General features: G+C 37.6%; 2 protein-coding genes across 4 annotated transcripts; both read right to left on the bottom strand.

The window, feature by feature from the left end:
* Positions 1-1,044: 1,044 nt before the first annotated feature.
* LOC137745073 (fasciclin-like arabinogalactan protein 16) lies at positions 1,045-4,599 on the bottom strand. Its single transcript, XM_068484946.2, has 2 exons — positions 3,098-4,599; positions 1,045-1,466 (listed from the first exon to the last, which is right to left on the bottom strand). The coding sequence occupies exons 1-2, from the start codon at positions 4,395-4,397 to the stop codon at positions 1,393-1,395; spliced, it is 1,374 nt and encodes a 457-aa protein (XP_068341047.2). The 5' UTR covers positions 4,398-4,599; the 3' UTR covers positions 1,045-1,392.
* Positions 4,600-10,888: 6,289 nt separating this feature from the next.
* Positions 10,889-16,536, bottom strand: LOC137745132 (E3 ubiquitin-protein ligase RHF2A). Of its 3 annotated transcripts, none has more exons than XM_088681175.1 (10): positions 16,300-16,536; positions 16,052-16,200; positions 14,386-14,523; positions 14,218-14,264; positions 13,451-13,513; positions 13,264-13,369; positions 12,505-12,887; positions 12,292-12,399; positions 11,803-12,171; positions 10,889-11,238 (listed from the first exon to the last, which is right to left on the bottom strand). In XM_088681175.1, the coding sequence occupies exons 2-9, from the start codon at positions 16,055-16,057 to the stop codon at positions 11,856-11,858; spliced, it is 1,167 nt and encodes a 388-aa protein (XP_088537301.1). In that variant the 5' UTR covers positions 16,058-16,200; positions 16,300-16,536; the 3' UTR covers positions 10,889-11,238; positions 11,803-11,855. The 3 variants fall into 3 exon arrangements, with proteins under 3 accessions (XP_088537301.1, XP_068341121.2, XP_068341122.2); XM_068485020.2 differs by having other exon boundaries at positions 10,889-11,218; XM_068485021.2 differs by having other exon boundaries at positions 10,889-11,218; positions 16,291-16,422.
* Between the last annotated feature and the right edge of the window lie 78 nt (positions 16,537-16,614).

The following is a 16,614-nucleotide window of genomic DNA, read 5'->3' as shown; positions in this document are numbered from 1 at the left end:
AGACAATGCAATGCAATGTCTGAATTCAAATGTAAAAAATAGAACAGGAGATGAACACTGCATTGTAGTGTCTAAAAGAGTCGTGTGAGGTGTTAAGCATAGAAAGCATATGAGTGATGAAAAAAATAGAATCAGGAAACGGACACTTCAACGCAATGTCTGAATCGAAAAATAAAAAACAATACCAAGAAACAGACACTGCACTACAATGTCTGAATCCAAATATAAAAACAGGCATGTATGAGGCATGTGAGTGATGAAAAAAAACAAAACTATGAAATGGACACTGCAACACAGTGTCTAAATTTAAATGTAAAAAATAGAATTAGGAAATATGAGAAATTGGCTGTCAGTTGAAGTAGATGCCAGCTGTAATGGCAAATTCTGTAATTTTTGTTTATTTTAAATGCATTTAAGTGTCACAAATACATGATTGACCTATTTATAATTAACATAAAAATTGTTGATATAATGTCAATATGGTAACTTTGTATTGATTTTATACAAAATCACCCTTCTTTTATCGAGGTGTCGCGTTTGTATCTTCCTCCGGTATCAAAAGGTTCAACCTCAGTATGTTGGAAACTAGTAGCTTAAAATTAGTGGTACGCATGAAAATTTCCCAATAAGTAGTCGGTGAACTAGAGCGACCGGTCGGCGTAGTTAGATTCAAAAAGTGGTGCACCTATCTCAGGTGATCCGACGCTTAAGTCACTTTATTAGTTTCTTATTTCATGTTCGCGTGGGTTTGATTCTTGTTCATAGACAAAATTACACCGTAGAGGATTCCGAGTTTATAATTTGTATTAATGCAAATGGTGGATTGCTCGGGTGGGGACACATCAGCGGACGGTGCTCAAAGGACACAAGAACTCTGGTTGTTTGATGCGCAAGCAAACAGGTTGAAGTTTTGATTCACAAGCAAAGCGATGGACAAAAAGGATGTTGTTCATGCAAACATGGTCACCCAAACAAAAGAATCAGAAAAATAAAGATAATAATTAAAGAATGAGTATGTAATTACAGTTTTGATAACAAATCAGGGGAGAGAAATCAAGAGGGATATGGAGATTCTTTTGTTTGGGAGGGATATCCAAAGAAATCCCGCAAGCCAAACGCTCCCTCTGTTTATACATTCATTCATTATTCAAATCATTTATATAACATGAAGACTCATATCATCGATCATCCTACACTGCCATGCTTACCAAAACTCTGTTTTACCCCAAAAAATACCGAACGTGTTTCGAAAAACAAATTACAACGAATGCAGAAGAAAGAACGGTATTTACCATTATCGATAACTGTTTACAGTGAAATATTCATCCTTTTTTTTTTTCTTTCGTCGGGGGAGAAATTGTAATTTTGAGAGAGGGAGAGAGACCAGTATCTTCATTGACAAGTAGAGAAGTGTGAATCATGTCCAACAGCTCCAAGCATTCTACAAGCTACTTCCATCAATTTCCCTGAAAATTTAAGTCGAAAACGGAAAAAATATAAGTCAACCGAATAAAACCTGTAATATCACATGCAGATATATAATAAATACCAAGGAATCACCACTTGGAAAAAGGCATGAAATTCAATCCAAAAATATAAAAATTAAAACAAATTAAACAAATAAATAAAAAAAATGGGAAAAATTAAATAAAAATAATATGAAGGTCAGCTACTGAGCTGGGGAGATAATGTGCTTGAAAGACAGAACAAAGCCTGCCAGCTGACTTTTCAATTAGTAGGAGAGATTAGATTAAGGGACAGGCTGTGGTGTGGTGGGTCATATCTCATTAGGTCACCGCTGGGTAATGCTTGGCTGGTGTCAACATGGAAATTCCATGAATGAATAAGACCATTTCATATGATTCGGAACACACACTGGTGGAAGGGTCCCTCTCCTCCCCTGCACTCCAAGGTCCGTGATGTCAAAACTTTTATGCTTTTGCACCGACAGTCTTTGCTGCCTAACCCTACTGTCCAAGCTTCCTCCTTCTACCCCCCCAAGAAAATATTTGTAGCCCTATAATCTTAGGTATGTCCTAATATCGGCACATACAACACGAGTAAAAGCGTCCTACTTTGTGTTGCTCGTGCAAAATTAGGGAATTGATAACCGTTGATTGATGTAAATCTCAAGCTGATAGATGGTTTGAGATGGTTTACATGTTAAGAAATACTACAACTTATATAGGGTTGTTGGGTGTCACCTTCTTGGGTATGCCCAATTGCTCATGCCCATAAATCAAATGATAAATCTTAGAAAACCTCCATTAATCAATCAATGATCGCATCACTCCTAATCATTTGTCGCATTTAACATGTAATAAGCCGCCCCTTTTTTTTATGAATGAATTAGTACCAGCCCAGTTGTAAACTGATTCTCCAGAAACCAACCCACTCCGCTATCAATCAAAAACAAAACAAAATGACTAGTGAAATGTTTACTAGTTCCTAACCTAACCTCAAAAACAAATGCATTTTTATCAGCCCCTCACGACAATAACAAACATGAATTGAATCAATCAATAAAAAACGAAACAAACGAATCGCAGTAAAACAAAGCATGCAACTCCGGGAATTGCTAGCAGCAACCTTAGCAACCGTCGTGAGATGTCCGCGAAAAGCATTGGAACCGAGGATATCAACAGGGGAGGATGGGAGTGTGATCTAATCTAGGGTTCTTAGGTGCCATATCAGAAGGAAAAAGGGTGGAAGAGGGTTTTTTGGCTTTAAAAACACAGCTGCAGATGCCATTAGCCTCTCTGAAACTTCATTGACATTACGCCGATCAAACTACGGAAACTTGGAAAAATGAAGCCGATAATGAGAAAACTAGTGACAAACCATCCATAAATAAATCAATGACCACATCATCCTAATCATTGGTAACATCTAGTATAACATAACTGACCCATTTCTAAACTGTTTCAACCTACTCCACCATGAACATCAATCTCCAGTCCAATTTGACCTAATCTAACCTCAAAGAAAACATATTTTTTCATCAATTATGACACACATTACAAACCTAATTACTAGCAAACACAAATTTAAGCAAGGAATCGAAGATGCAGAGAAAGAAAAAAGTTGCTGAATATACCTCTCCTGGGCTTAGCAGCAACCTTAACAACCGGTGCAGATTTCTTCTCCGCCTTGGCCTCCTCTTCCTCCGTAGGGTAAAGCACCCCGTCGATCCCCTGCACCGATATCCTCCCGTCCGTATAAATATCGGGATCAAACAAATACGCGGAAACGTCCCCCTGCCCAAATTTCACTGACCCATCAGCCTCCTGCGCCACCACCTTATGTGGCAGCCTCAGCGTGTCGTACCGCACTTTCCCAAACCTCTTTACCGAATTATACATACTCTCCTCCGTCTGGTACTCCGGTATGATGTGGTAGTACACAATCTGCTCAGGCGCCCCCGGTTCGCTCAGCTGGTCTGTCGTCAGCTTCGCCATCGCCTCGTCGTTCGGCGCCAGCACCGTCAGCACGTACCCTTCCGAAACCAACCGCCCCATCTCCGTCGCCAAAGACGTCAGATTCACCAGAATGTCCGCCATCTCATTGTATCCGCCGTAGTGGAGGAGAGTGTGGATGAAGTCCTTCACCTGGCTCTCGCCGTCGAAGTGGTGTTTGGGCCCGCCGGGTCCGGGTGCGGGAGCTGGAGCTAGAGACGGGCCGGGAGCCAAGGCGTCGTAAACCGGCAGAACTGGTGGGGCCCCGACTGGAACCGGAGGAGCCGGTTTCTTCAAGCGGTGGGTTCTGGGGTCGACCTCGGGAGCTCCCTCGGGGTGAATGGCGGATATGGTCCGAAGATTCCGTCGCCGGTTGAAGTCGTCCTCGACGGAGCGAGGGATTAAGAGGCGCTCGATCCCGTGGATGACGCCGTCGGGCCGGGTCACATCATCGGGTCCGATGATTTGCGCGGAGTTAACCGATTTGCGGCCGGTTGGCTTGTGGGTTGTCAAATGAATGTGCTCGTGGTTACCGGAGAGGGTCTTGTGGTGGTGACCCGACCCGGAAGGCCACTGGGCCGACCCGATGCGGCTGGGGATAATGTGGAACATGAGCAGCGTCTGGAGGGACTTCAGATTGCCCGGTTCTAGCAGGAACCTCTTGAATTCCGGGTCGAGCTGACGCTCGAGGGCCTCGTTTTTTGGGGCGAAGATGGTGACGTTGTGGTTGCCTACGGCCTCCTCGAGGGTCTGGAGGAGGAGGGCCTTCTCGACGAGCTCGGCCAGCTCGGTGTAATGCGAGTCGAGGAGGGCGACGAGGACGGAGTTGGAGTTGACCGCAGCGGTGGAGGATTTGTTGGATGGCAATGTGGCGGCGGCGGCGGCGGATAGGACGAGAGCTAAGACTAAGAAGAAGCAGCGACCATAGATCTGGGAGTCCATGGCGCCCGAAAGATACGGCGAACAAGTCGGACTTGCTGCTGGGTAGCTGGCGGTGGTAATGTTGGAGTTGAAGTTTTGTAGTGGGATTGTTTGACGGCGGTGGGAAGTGGAAGTAGAGAAGTGGAGGAGGAAGAAGAAGAAGAAGAAGAAGGAATAACAGGAGTTTGGGGTTTGTGAGATTAAGAGGCTTCGGAAGAAGGTGAGAGACATGAGAGTTAATTTTGTTGACAGCTAGAGGTGGGGACCACGCGGAGACTTCCTCTTTCCCTCTCTCTCTTTCTTTCTCTAGCTTTCTCTCTCTTCTAGTACTCACCACCACCACCTGGCACCTGCTGCTGCTGCTTCTCTCTCTAAAAGCTTTGGCTTCGAGACAGTTGAGTTGTGTGGAAGTGAAGCGAAGCTGGTGGAGTTGGAGTTGAAGTCGAAGCCACGCCAGTTGTACTTGTGTTTGATATAAAAATGTTGTAATAAAGAGGGGAGTTCTGTGTTGGGTTGTCAAATGAAACAAGATATAATTTTTTTATTCAGAAAATTATATATGTTTGATGCGATCGTACCAACTCAAATGCACCGCTTCCCATCATATTTGACGTTTTCATTTACTAATATGTCAATTTATAACCAAATTGCATGGTATTAATCCAATTCATATATTGAATTATAGGAAAAAAATTATTTTTATTTTTCGACATACATCATTAGTTTGTCCATTACCTATGAGTATAAGGCAAATTGGATACCAAACATGATATATGTTGATGTGGTGGGTTATGACGACAGAGTCGCATGGTAGTTTTTAAGCGATACACTATGAGAGATTCTCTCATGCAATCAAGATATAATTTTAATAGCATCACCATCTAATAAATGTTTGTTATATATTCAAAATGTGTATTTATTGACAATTAACGCGTGATAAATTGATTACATAATAGTATATCGCATGCACTATGAGTTAAAGGTCAGCTCATGACCATATATAACTCAAATCTACCATAGTTGTAATGCATATATAGAAGTTATTATTGTTACTTGTTAACAATTTATAAACTTCATACATAAATTAAATTTATCATGCAACTAATTACTTTAATGTGCTACTTAACTACAAGTCCGCGATACAAACTTCACACCGCTGCGTTGCCTTATATCTTTTTCATTTTTCATTTCTTTTTGGTAAGGGGTCGTTTGAGGGAGTAAAAAGAGATTACATGTTTTAAGTGCTTAATTAGCTCATTTTATGCTGCAAAAACACAAATTAATTAAAAGTCCTCTATAATAAAAGATTAATTAATTTTTGGAAACTTTTATTTAAACCCATGCAACATCTTTTTACACCTAACTTAAAATTTTAAAATTTTAAATGTTAATTGTCTATTTTACCCTATTGTATAATTACAAAAATGAAACTAATAACAAAAATCAAATTCATTAATAAACTGAAACACTATAATTAAACCCTATGATCACTCTTTACTTATCTTACGTTTATTCTGGCTAAAACCCTAATAGCTCTCATAGAGAAAAATAAGTTTTTCTATTGATGGATGGTGATTTTGAAGTTTTGAATCCTCCAATCAAGGTATGACTCAATTTATGAATTTTTTGTTCATTTGATTTCAATTTTTTAGAGTTTAGAAGTTGAGTATTTTGGTTTTAATTTTTTTTTTCAATCAATCCTGCATAGTTTGTTTATCTTTTTGCAATAGCAAATGGCTGCAGTCGGTCTTCCACTGTCCATCTACACCCCAAAAAACCAAAAAGACTTGCAGATATTGCAAGGACCTTGGATTCCGTTTGCTTCTTCTGTTTTTTTTTTTTTTTTCTTCTTCTTTGTCGGTGTAGTCTGACTACACCCCAAAATCATGGCATCAATGTAGCTATTGGTGCAAATAGTATTGCCTAAAAGTCCTAATACAAAGTCTGCACCCCAAAAAACCAAGAAGACTGGTAGATATCGCCTCTCTTACTCTTAATCCACAACCACACAACAAGTTCATCACCACGAACTTTGGCCATTTGTATCCCCATTTCGTTTCTTCAACGTCATCTTTCACACCTATTCACACATGCCCAAAAATAAATAACCCAATTCCAAAAGTCAGATTCCTCTTGGTTTTTTGTTTCTTGAATTCCAAGTAATTAATTCGATGGCAAATGCCGAGACCTTGAGCCAACCATGGAGAATGTACGCGGCAGCATTTTCTGTGACTTGATCAAGGTTTGGAACATCAGAGACATGAACGCCCTTGAGAGCCATTGATTTTTATCTTGCAAATTTGCAGACTGGCAAAAATGCAAGCTATGGGAATTCAAGAAAAATGAGGACACAAAGAAAATTGGCACTCGGTTTTGAAGAACACAGAGGACAAAGCGTAGGGGTTTTGCACATCTGAAGAGCTGACAGAGGATTTAAACGTTGCATTTCCAGCACCATGCGTGAAAAATTCCTGACATGAGGACCTGAGAAATACAAAATAAGTGAGCAGCCATCATTGGTATTCCAAGATCCAACGACCTCTGATTTGGCGGTAACTATTCTGTAGTCAAGTGGCACAGCCTGCTGCGGCAGCTTTTGAGTTAAAAATCAAATGGGTGTAAAAATAAATCTACATATTGAATTGGGTTTATAGGGGCATATTAGGTATTAAATTTGGATTTAAAGAGATATTAATAATTTTGTTAAAAATCAAATGAATGCAAATAGGAAGTTTGGTAGAGGTTAGACCATCTCCAATGGTTGGGCTAAAAATCAAATTTTTTAGCCCGAAAAAATTAGTTTTTAGTCCAAAAACAGCTTTTCTACTCTAACCGTTATACCCTAAAAATTTAGTTTGGGATTATTAAAGAATGAACTTAGGCTATTTTTTTTGTTAAATTAAAATTTTTTTTAAAATAAATATGTAGACTATCGTAAATTAATTTAATTTAAAAAAATTTAAATTCCGATAAATATTGGATAAAGTCCATCCCGATTTCTGGGCTAAATTTCGGGGGGAATTTGGCATTGGTTTAACATTTAGCATTTAGCTCAAAATTTCCCCTTGGGTTGAAGTGGGTTTGGGGGAAAATTTTGGGAGGTAATTTGGTTTTTAGCCCATCATTGAAGTTGGTCTTATATGAGTGTAAATAAAAATTTTCTTAATTTTTTATTATTTTATAATCTTCCAGAGTGCATGTGAGTAGGTGAGAAGGGAGAAGCCGAAGCCGAAGCCGAAGCCGAAGCCGAAGCTTAAGCTTGTGGATAGCTAAAAAGGCTTCACGGCAAGCCGTCGGTGTCCTCCGATTTTACAAAGAAGAAAATCACGAAGAAGGCCCAAAGTTGTACGCTAAGCAACAAAAACACCCTCCACGTCACTCTCTTAAAGCGCGCGTGTCACACTTTTCTTTCTCTCGTCTCGTTTATTATTAAAGTCCAGGACGGTGACGTTTTCTCCACTGGCAGATTGCTTGTCAGCCTCATCCGGCCATCAAATTCCATTGTCCACATAAACTAAATGTTACAAATACATACGCCCGAGGATTTCATAATGTTTCGGTGTGCTAAATCAAAATTATAAATCATTTAGTATTACGGTTCGATAATATTTTTTTTTTACTTGTAAATATAAGAGGTTTTTAGGTTTAATTCTCATCAAAAACGTATTTAAACCACATTATAATGATAGATTCATTGTAAAGCTTAGCCCACTCATTCTTCCATCGTAGATACTATTGTTGGTTCAAAAAAAAAAATCAAAATTATATAACTAGAGTATGAAAAAACTAATATCATTTTTTAATTAGAGAAAATTTGAAATAAATCCAATTTTATAGGTCATCTCTTGAAATAGATCCAACTTTTAGTGGCTTTTGACTTTTGAAATAGGTCCAATTTTTAATTATTTTGGACCCATATAAAAAAAACCCTGATTGACAAAAACATCGTATGCATTAACTATGTAAAGACTTATTTTATACAAGATATTATTAAGAAATTAGTTGGTACAAAGTACTAATCAGTAGTTAAAAACACAAAAAAGATACGAATGAATTTTGCAAATGATAGTGTTGTTTAGATAATTTTTTTCATTGATATTTTCAATTTATTTAATTTAATAGTTGAAAATTAGAAAAGTATGTGATAAATAAAAATAAATGTGCAGGTAGCACTACTGTTTTGCAATTGTAGAGAGACAATCGGGTTAAAAACAACATTTTAGCCTTTTTAAGCATGAAAGTTACCCAATAAAAACCTTTAATTTTTGAAGAGCGCACATGACACACCAACTATTTTGCTTAATTTGTACCCGACTTTTTCTAACTTTTTCTAGAACGTATCTTTTTCTATTTACCAATTGTTGTGTAACGCATAGTTGGAAAATGATATATAAACTTTTGATGGGTTTCCTACACTTAATTCATATACTATAACTTTGAGGTTGAGTGTCCCCCTAACTTGGAGATAAAGTCTTTTTTCTTTTAGTTCTTTTTAATTTTAGGGGCCTAATGATTTAGGAAAAAGAAGATTGAAGTGGAGTTTGCATGTTATACACCCCTCTTTACTTTGAGAATAAGTTTTCGTCTAAACTTGCAAGCGTTGGATTTCTCTGGTGGATAAAAGATAAGTATTTAATAGTCCGGACTATTCAGTAATTCAGCGTTACATTCATTAGATTAACAAATAAGTAAAAATAGTAATTTCTCAATTCAATCATGATTGTTCATTTACTACTCAATAGTTCGTACTATTGAAGAAAATTGATGGATAAGATATATCTCTTTGTTCAACTGTATCTTGAATTCAAACTCTATTCATTCGCTTAATGCAATTTAGAGTAGAAATATTACTTCTATAAGTTCTATTAAAAAGTTTTCATGACCATTATGTCTTTAATGCTAAACAATATTTGTGGCGAACAACATGTAGACCAATAATTATTTCAAAAACGTATCAAATAAGGTGTATTTATTATGTTTTTGTTTTGTGTTTTTTGTTAGATCATATTGTTTGCGCTTTTAATGCAAAATGGAAATGCATTTCTTGCTTACAAAATTGGTTTAAAATAAAGGGTGATGCTAGGAAGACCACGTAATTATACCGTATTAGTGCACTATCACATGTATAAATCATTCGTCACATGTGATGATACATCAATGTAATACAAAACTATAGTCTCCCTAGCATTTTAACTCAAGATGTAATTTCTATTTATAACTCCTTGTACCCATTTTCTAATTTTTACACATTTTTAGTTATTTGTTACACTAAATTCCACCTTGAAGAGAACCAAATGTCTCCTCTAAACCATCATTTACAAAAGGAGATGACTATCCGTAAAAAGTACGACTACTTAGACTAAATTATACTTAGCGTAAATATATCGTTGTTTAACAAGAAAAACACTTAAATCCCGAAACATTCTCTAAAAACTTAAACATCAAACGTTCTAAATATATCGTTGTTTAAAAAGAAAAACACTTAAATCCCGAAACATTCTCTAAAAACTTAAACATCAAACGCTATGAGTGGCGATGCTAGAGCACGAGTGACAATGAAGATTAGAGATTTGACACTCAGATAGTTGATCCAAATGTAGACATCAACAATTTGCCTCCTGAGACTAATCTCAAGTCTCCGTATGGCCTCATAAACATAAAAAATCGTCACTTTAGCTCCTGAAACTCACAATCCGTCTCACTTTACCTTGTTTTCGTCCACTCGTCTAAGATTCATACGGTCGGGTTACATGCAGGGAGACCGTCAACAATTTCGCACCCGCAACCCTCCCCCACCTCACACATGCTGATGGAACCCACATATTCAATAACAACGTGCAACATGTCTAGCCAACTAAAACTATAAAAAAAAAAAAAAAACACAAAAGTGAGACAGAAGAGCATCCATCTGGACAGACACAACACGCCGACGGAAGAGCATCCATCTGGACAGACATTTTATACATGGAAAAGTGAAACAGAATGAGAGTTTAAACTCCTTTCACGAAGTGAAACAGAATGCGAGTTTCAAGAAGTTAAGTGACGATTTTGCAACGAGACTAAATGAAAGAAAGCAAGAAGAATAGAAGCATTATTTAAATATGGGCTATGTTGTAGCTCAGACCACCTTCTTAAGACCAATACGTGAAGGGGTCAAACATGAGACGTTAGTAAGAAAATGGTAATGGTGAAATTTAAATATATACATATACATTTCTATTATAACAAACGTCTTGAGGAGCGGATCCGGTTTTGTGGGATGTGAGACGGCAAGTCCATCAGCATGCAAAGCCGGAAATCCAGCTAGCTATCTCACATCCCTCAAAACGACATCCCGCTCCTCAAGTTGTCCCTGTATTAGACAAAATAACAGAAGGAACGACAAATCACAATTCGAAAGAACAACCTAGAAAGAATTTTGGCATCTTAACTAAAGGGTGGGTAGACTTTACTTTCCACTAATTTCCATCCTAAAATGTCTAAAGAAAAAAGAACCGGTCCTCATAAGGGTGTTAACGAAAATTTCAGTGCTCAATTCAAACGAATAATGTGTAACACAGCATATCGGAAAGGCTTCCATAACATTCCTCCTTAGCATCCAAACTAATTCAGTGCCAATATAGACCATCCAGACATAATTAAAGCACTATATGTTGGGTATTATATAAAAATATATACACAGATAATACCCGTTTATAATATATCTGTCCAGATCGATGCTCTTCTGTCGAGACCTTCTCTTCTTTATTCGAATTCAGACCGCAATCGAGCTAGTTTCCAAATACCCAAATTCCTTAACTCCAGCCTGAAGTGCAAAGCATCTCATCCTCAGCATCCCATGTCTGGAGAAAAGGGTAACAACCTTAAAGCCATACTAAACTCAGATAACTTGGATCAACATGATAGGTGTACATATATACATTAAGCAAGCAGATTTGTAACTTTGTAAAACTTCAAGCGAATTAGTTGAATTAAGGTCTTTCATTTGATCACAGATTTCTTCATTTCTCACTCACGCGAAAAAGAAATAAAAAACATGGTTGAACAAATGGCAGCGGAAATAACTGTCAACCTAATTGATAAAGCAGCCAGCTAGACGGCATACAGTTAAATCAGGCATGAACACGTGATTAAGAGTAAGGACTCGTTTGGAAGTGCTTCTAAAAGGACTGAAAGAGCTTTTGGTGAAATTGATTTTGGGTTACAAAATCCCTTTTACACTGGTCAGGTGAAGGGCTTACGGCACTGCACACACAAACAAATATTGCATGCAAGCACAGAATTCAAATCAAAATTGTACATTCTCACTACATACAGTGTGCCTAAGAAGTACCAATAGTGATGGAAACAAGTAGTAAATAAGGTGGCATTGGTGATGAAACTTCGATACCAGAATAATAAAACTCAAACCAACATTATTACTCACCTTAATTATGAAATGCTGAGGATAGATGCATTGCTTAAACAATGAATAGCAGATCAATGTGAAGCAGAACCTGTGGCACATGTAGTACCAGGCATATTGTTGTCACTCAAAGGGTTTTCTCCACGAATCTCTGCACGGTTCTGGTTGTTCTGCTCTGCAGCAGAACCATCTGCAGTCTGATTCACTCCAGAAGACTGGTTGTCCGTACTATTATCTCTTGTCTCAAGGCGCTCCATCATTCGAGATACGGTGGCAATTCCAGCATTAACCTCTCTACGGACTTCAGAACTGAGTTCCGACATGGAAGTGCTACGAGAGAACAGCCTCTCCTTCAATCCTCGTGTACTCCTCGAAAACGATTCCTTGTACCTAGGTACTCGTACAAAAACAAATGAGGATGGTAAAAGAGCAAACCGACTGTATACACACAAAAGCATTAAACTACTAAGGTGATGTCCAAAATGGAAGGGTGGTTACTTTATATCATACCTCATTGACATAGAATTAAACTTAGATTTCAGAGACTCTGAAAGAGAGTGAAGTTCTGATGGTCCTGCTCTGTCCTGATTCAACGAGGAGGCATGGCTAGTAGAGCTCCTACAAAAAGATACTAAATGGTCATACAAATGCCTTGCATAGAAGTGCATACAGTATACTGATCTAGACAATAACATAAATGCAACATAAGAAAATGATTATTACAAATTGCTAGAGGAATTTCCTTGACGATTTCTATGCATGCGTGAAGACCCAGATGGCAAGGAAGCAATTCCATCTGTCTGAACAGAAGGATATTGTGTGCTCATTCGTGATGTTTCGTCTCCATCTGATGTAAGTGGGGTAGATGGACTTGCTACAGTTATTTCAGCTGGTTCACTGTCTCCTCCGGGGGCATGAACAGGACCAAGAGGAGATGACCTAGAATGAGTAGAAGGTACTGAGATGTGTGGATGACCACGAGCAGATGATCGGCTCCTATGGCCTTCCCTTCTACCATGGTGGTGGGCCCTTCCCATAGAAGCAGCAGCAGCCAAGTGCTGAATTATGCGCTCTTCAAGTTCAGCATTGGTAGTACCCACAGGTAACTGCATTCCATTGCATAAACACATTTTTTTGTCAATAAATTATATCAACACATTAAAAACCATGATGAAACAATCTTAAAGTTTATACTTTTAGGGGGCGTTTGATTGACCAGACTAGGACTGGATTGGGCTATTTAACACAAATTCTAACTTGGGCCAAACATTGGGTTAATTAAGAACTGGATAAGTTGGGATTATACCTCCTCTATGTGGGTTTATTTTAGATCATTTAACATGAGGGGCCTAAACAGAACCAACCCAACCCAAGGCAAGCCAAACCAATCCAATCCAATCCCTATAATTAGTCCAAGCCAAGTCAATCCTACGTATCAAATGTTATTCCAACAACAAAAACCAAAGAAAGAAGATGACGGACATGCTGAAATTGAAAATCGCCAAGGGTGGGATGATGAAATATGGGTGCATTTCTTGCTGTCTCCCTAAATCTTCTCTCCCTTTCTACTCCCTCCAGTAATTCTTGGCTGCCAATATTCGTATGCATTTCAGTTAACTCCAGGTCAATAAATATAACATGTCAAAATAAAAAATGACAAAAAACGAACCTGCAAGGATCCTTCAAGCTAATGGGTTGCCAACACATGGGACATTGAGAGCTTCGCTGGCACCTATATGAATGTATAATATTGTTAGATTCTGAGAGTTTCTACCTTCCCCCAACAACATTATGCTGGTAATCCATTCCCAATCAATAGTTATTGATGATCTAAGTATGCTTGTAAACGTGTCTGTATGTGCATGGAGAATCTTCGTGCAAGATAAAACTTGAAACCCAAACATTGTCTTAAACCAAAGTAAGAAACTAAGTGGATATCTCATTAGCAGACAAAATCCAAAATATTAACATCTTCATGAAGTCATAGTTTAAACTTTAAATTTACATTTGCTGGGAAATGGAACCATGCATTGAAGGAAAACATATCAGCCAAGTCACCGAAACCCATATAATAAAGAACGGCGCTATCGCCACAGCCAATTCATATATCTTCACCCCAACCACAATTTAAAGAGTATTAATCAACCCTTCCACCCCCATTATTCCCAGTGTCGCATCTCTTGCTCCTTCCATATTCCTAATCTTAATCCTCGCTAAGTAAAGATGGTGGTGTCCATGAATGCTGCCCATGGTGGTGCAGTGCCCTAAAAAAATTTGTACTGCTTGGTGCAAAAAACTGGCCTCACATGGAGGTCAAAACTAGACTCGCTGAAAAGTTAAAATAAGTGTAAATGAAAGATCAATACAAATTAATTAATAAAAAGTACGATAATTGATTTTAATAAGAGCCCTAATTGAAACTAATATGCTTTGTACCACTCAAGGATGCAGTGGAGGTGAAACTCATGCTTGCAACAAGTAACCTGCAAAGCGAGACACAGAATGGAATGAACGGTACATCTATATAAGATCAACGCATGAAGACATAAGATTCTCATGTGCAAGGAGAAAACAAAAAGAAGGATACACTTCTTGATATATTACCACTGAAGGATCACCATCACAAAACTCCTCAAGGCATATGCTGCAGGCCTCGCCATAAGCCTCTTGTATTCCCCCTTCCACAAATGCAGCAGCTGATATCATATGACTTTCAGCCTCTGCCTCCATTTTATCTGGAATCTTTAACACACAAAACCAATTTCAACAATGATCAGTAGAGTACATGGTTTGTGAAAAGTAGCATAATTAAATCCCAAACGGAATGAGCATCTATTCTCAAAGAGTTAACCGATCTCAGTCCTAAATATTTTTGAAGTAAAACAAGTAACACATTTGCAGCTGCAGGCTAAGTTAAAAAATTCTCATGAGTAGCCAAAATTACAAAAAACCAGCTCAGGGAACCTCAAACTATCAACTGATGCTGGCGATACGAATATCTTAGGTCTTATCCGATTTAGCTTTATCTGGGACCCCATCCACTGTTAATTTTTGGGAAAATTGTTTCTTAGTTTACTACTGTAACCATTCCGACCTTCCTCTAGTTCCCTTTTTCTATTTGTGAAAACTAGACATTCATAAAATCGAAAACCTGTGATGGATAAATTCACACGCTGTATCATCAACACTAAAAATCAAGACCACTCCATTATTCTGTTTGGAAATTTGGATATAGAAAATCTCTTCTTGCTTAAAGAAGTTGACTGACTTAGGTAAAATTTTATATATATTTTAAAGGATCTCGAAATGTTTAGCATGCAGAACTCAAAGTGAAAAACTATATCTTTCATAGTTGTATCAGAGATTAACAAACGCTCTGGGATGTACTGTGCCGATATTTTTCCATAAGTGAAGAGAAACCTTACAACTTGCCTCTAGATATTTCAAAATTCAACAGTATCTAACATATATCCCCATGGTAGTTTGGCAGAAGTACCCTCCACAACTATAATAAAACATCCATTTACCTTTCTGCCCACCAGCAGAGAAACTACCTATAGCTAATTTCATATCAAACCATGAATAAATTTGGGAAAATCATTGTTCATAATCCCCTTTACACAAGCTCAAATCTCCCTCCCTGTGGTTTAGAGATCGCTTGAATAAAAAACAAAATAGTTCACGTAAAAACTCCTTTACACAGGATGACATTTTGTTTTAACATACACACATATCATCATTCATCCATCCATTCCATCCATTCCATCTATTTGCTTATTCGAATATACAAATACATACGCACATATATGAAACCAAGAGGAAACAATAAACTTAATAATCAAATCCCCTGGACCCAAGTTCAAATTCCCCTCCCCGTAGTTTTTATTAGATTAGAACATCGCTCAAATACAAAAGCATAGCTTCATATATAAAAAAAAAAAGATTAGAACATCGCTCGAATACAAAAGCATAGCTTCATATATATAAAAAAAATAAAAAATAAAAAATAAAAAAACTTCTTCAAACAGGATAACATTTTGTTTAACAGACACACACACATATCATCAATAATCCATCCATTCCATGATTCCATCCATAATTTCGTTCAAATACACATACATATTAGATTATATGAAACCCAGATAAAATAATACTCTGAATAACCAAATCAAAGCAACAACATAATTGAACAAAACATCAAAATTTCAATCCTAAGAACAAAAAAGATTAAAACTTCAATCAAATTCCAAATAAAAATTGATGGGTTTACCTCCATTAAGGGGATTAGAGATGGTAGTAAAGAAATTCAGAGAAGAACAGCCACGAAATTGCAGCAGATCGAGCTCTGAATTTCCCAACCAGAAAACCCCACTAGAGGTTCATAGCCAGCAAGCCGGCAGCCAAACGAAATGAACCACCCTACAATTCAGCGGTGCACAATTGATTGATCAATGGTGAAAAAACAGAAGGAAATAAAAATAAATTGAAATTAATGGTGTTTATTTCCACCTTTTTTACCTTCAAATTTTGGGTGTGCAGTTGCTGGTTCCTGGTTGTTTTGATTTTGTTTGGGAAAATTCAGGTTTTATATTGCTGTATTTTTCAGGTAAACAACCATGAATATAATATATGTTTCAACAAACATATTCATTTCACCTAATTATATGTTAAAATATTAAGATTAGGAACATCATTTATTTTCTAAATATACAACTTTTTCTTTTATGTTCCTTGCCCACTCCCCACTTTTTGGGTATTTCTTGCTTTATTTGTCTTGTCTTTTATGCGCGTTGGAATGCAGAACCCACCCCCACAAACCACGACGTATCACAA

This window comes from Pyrus communis, chromosome 12, assembly GCF_041283825.1.
Source record: "Pyrus communis isolate YQ-2024b chromosome 12, ASM4128382v1, whole genome shotgun sequence".
Classification (NCBI taxonomy): Eukaryota; Viridiplantae; Streptophyta; class Magnoliopsida; order Rosales; family Rosaceae; genus Pyrus; species Pyrus communis.
Note: the sequence above shows the minus strand (reverse complement) of the source record. Positions and strands in the feature narration are given on the sequence as shown.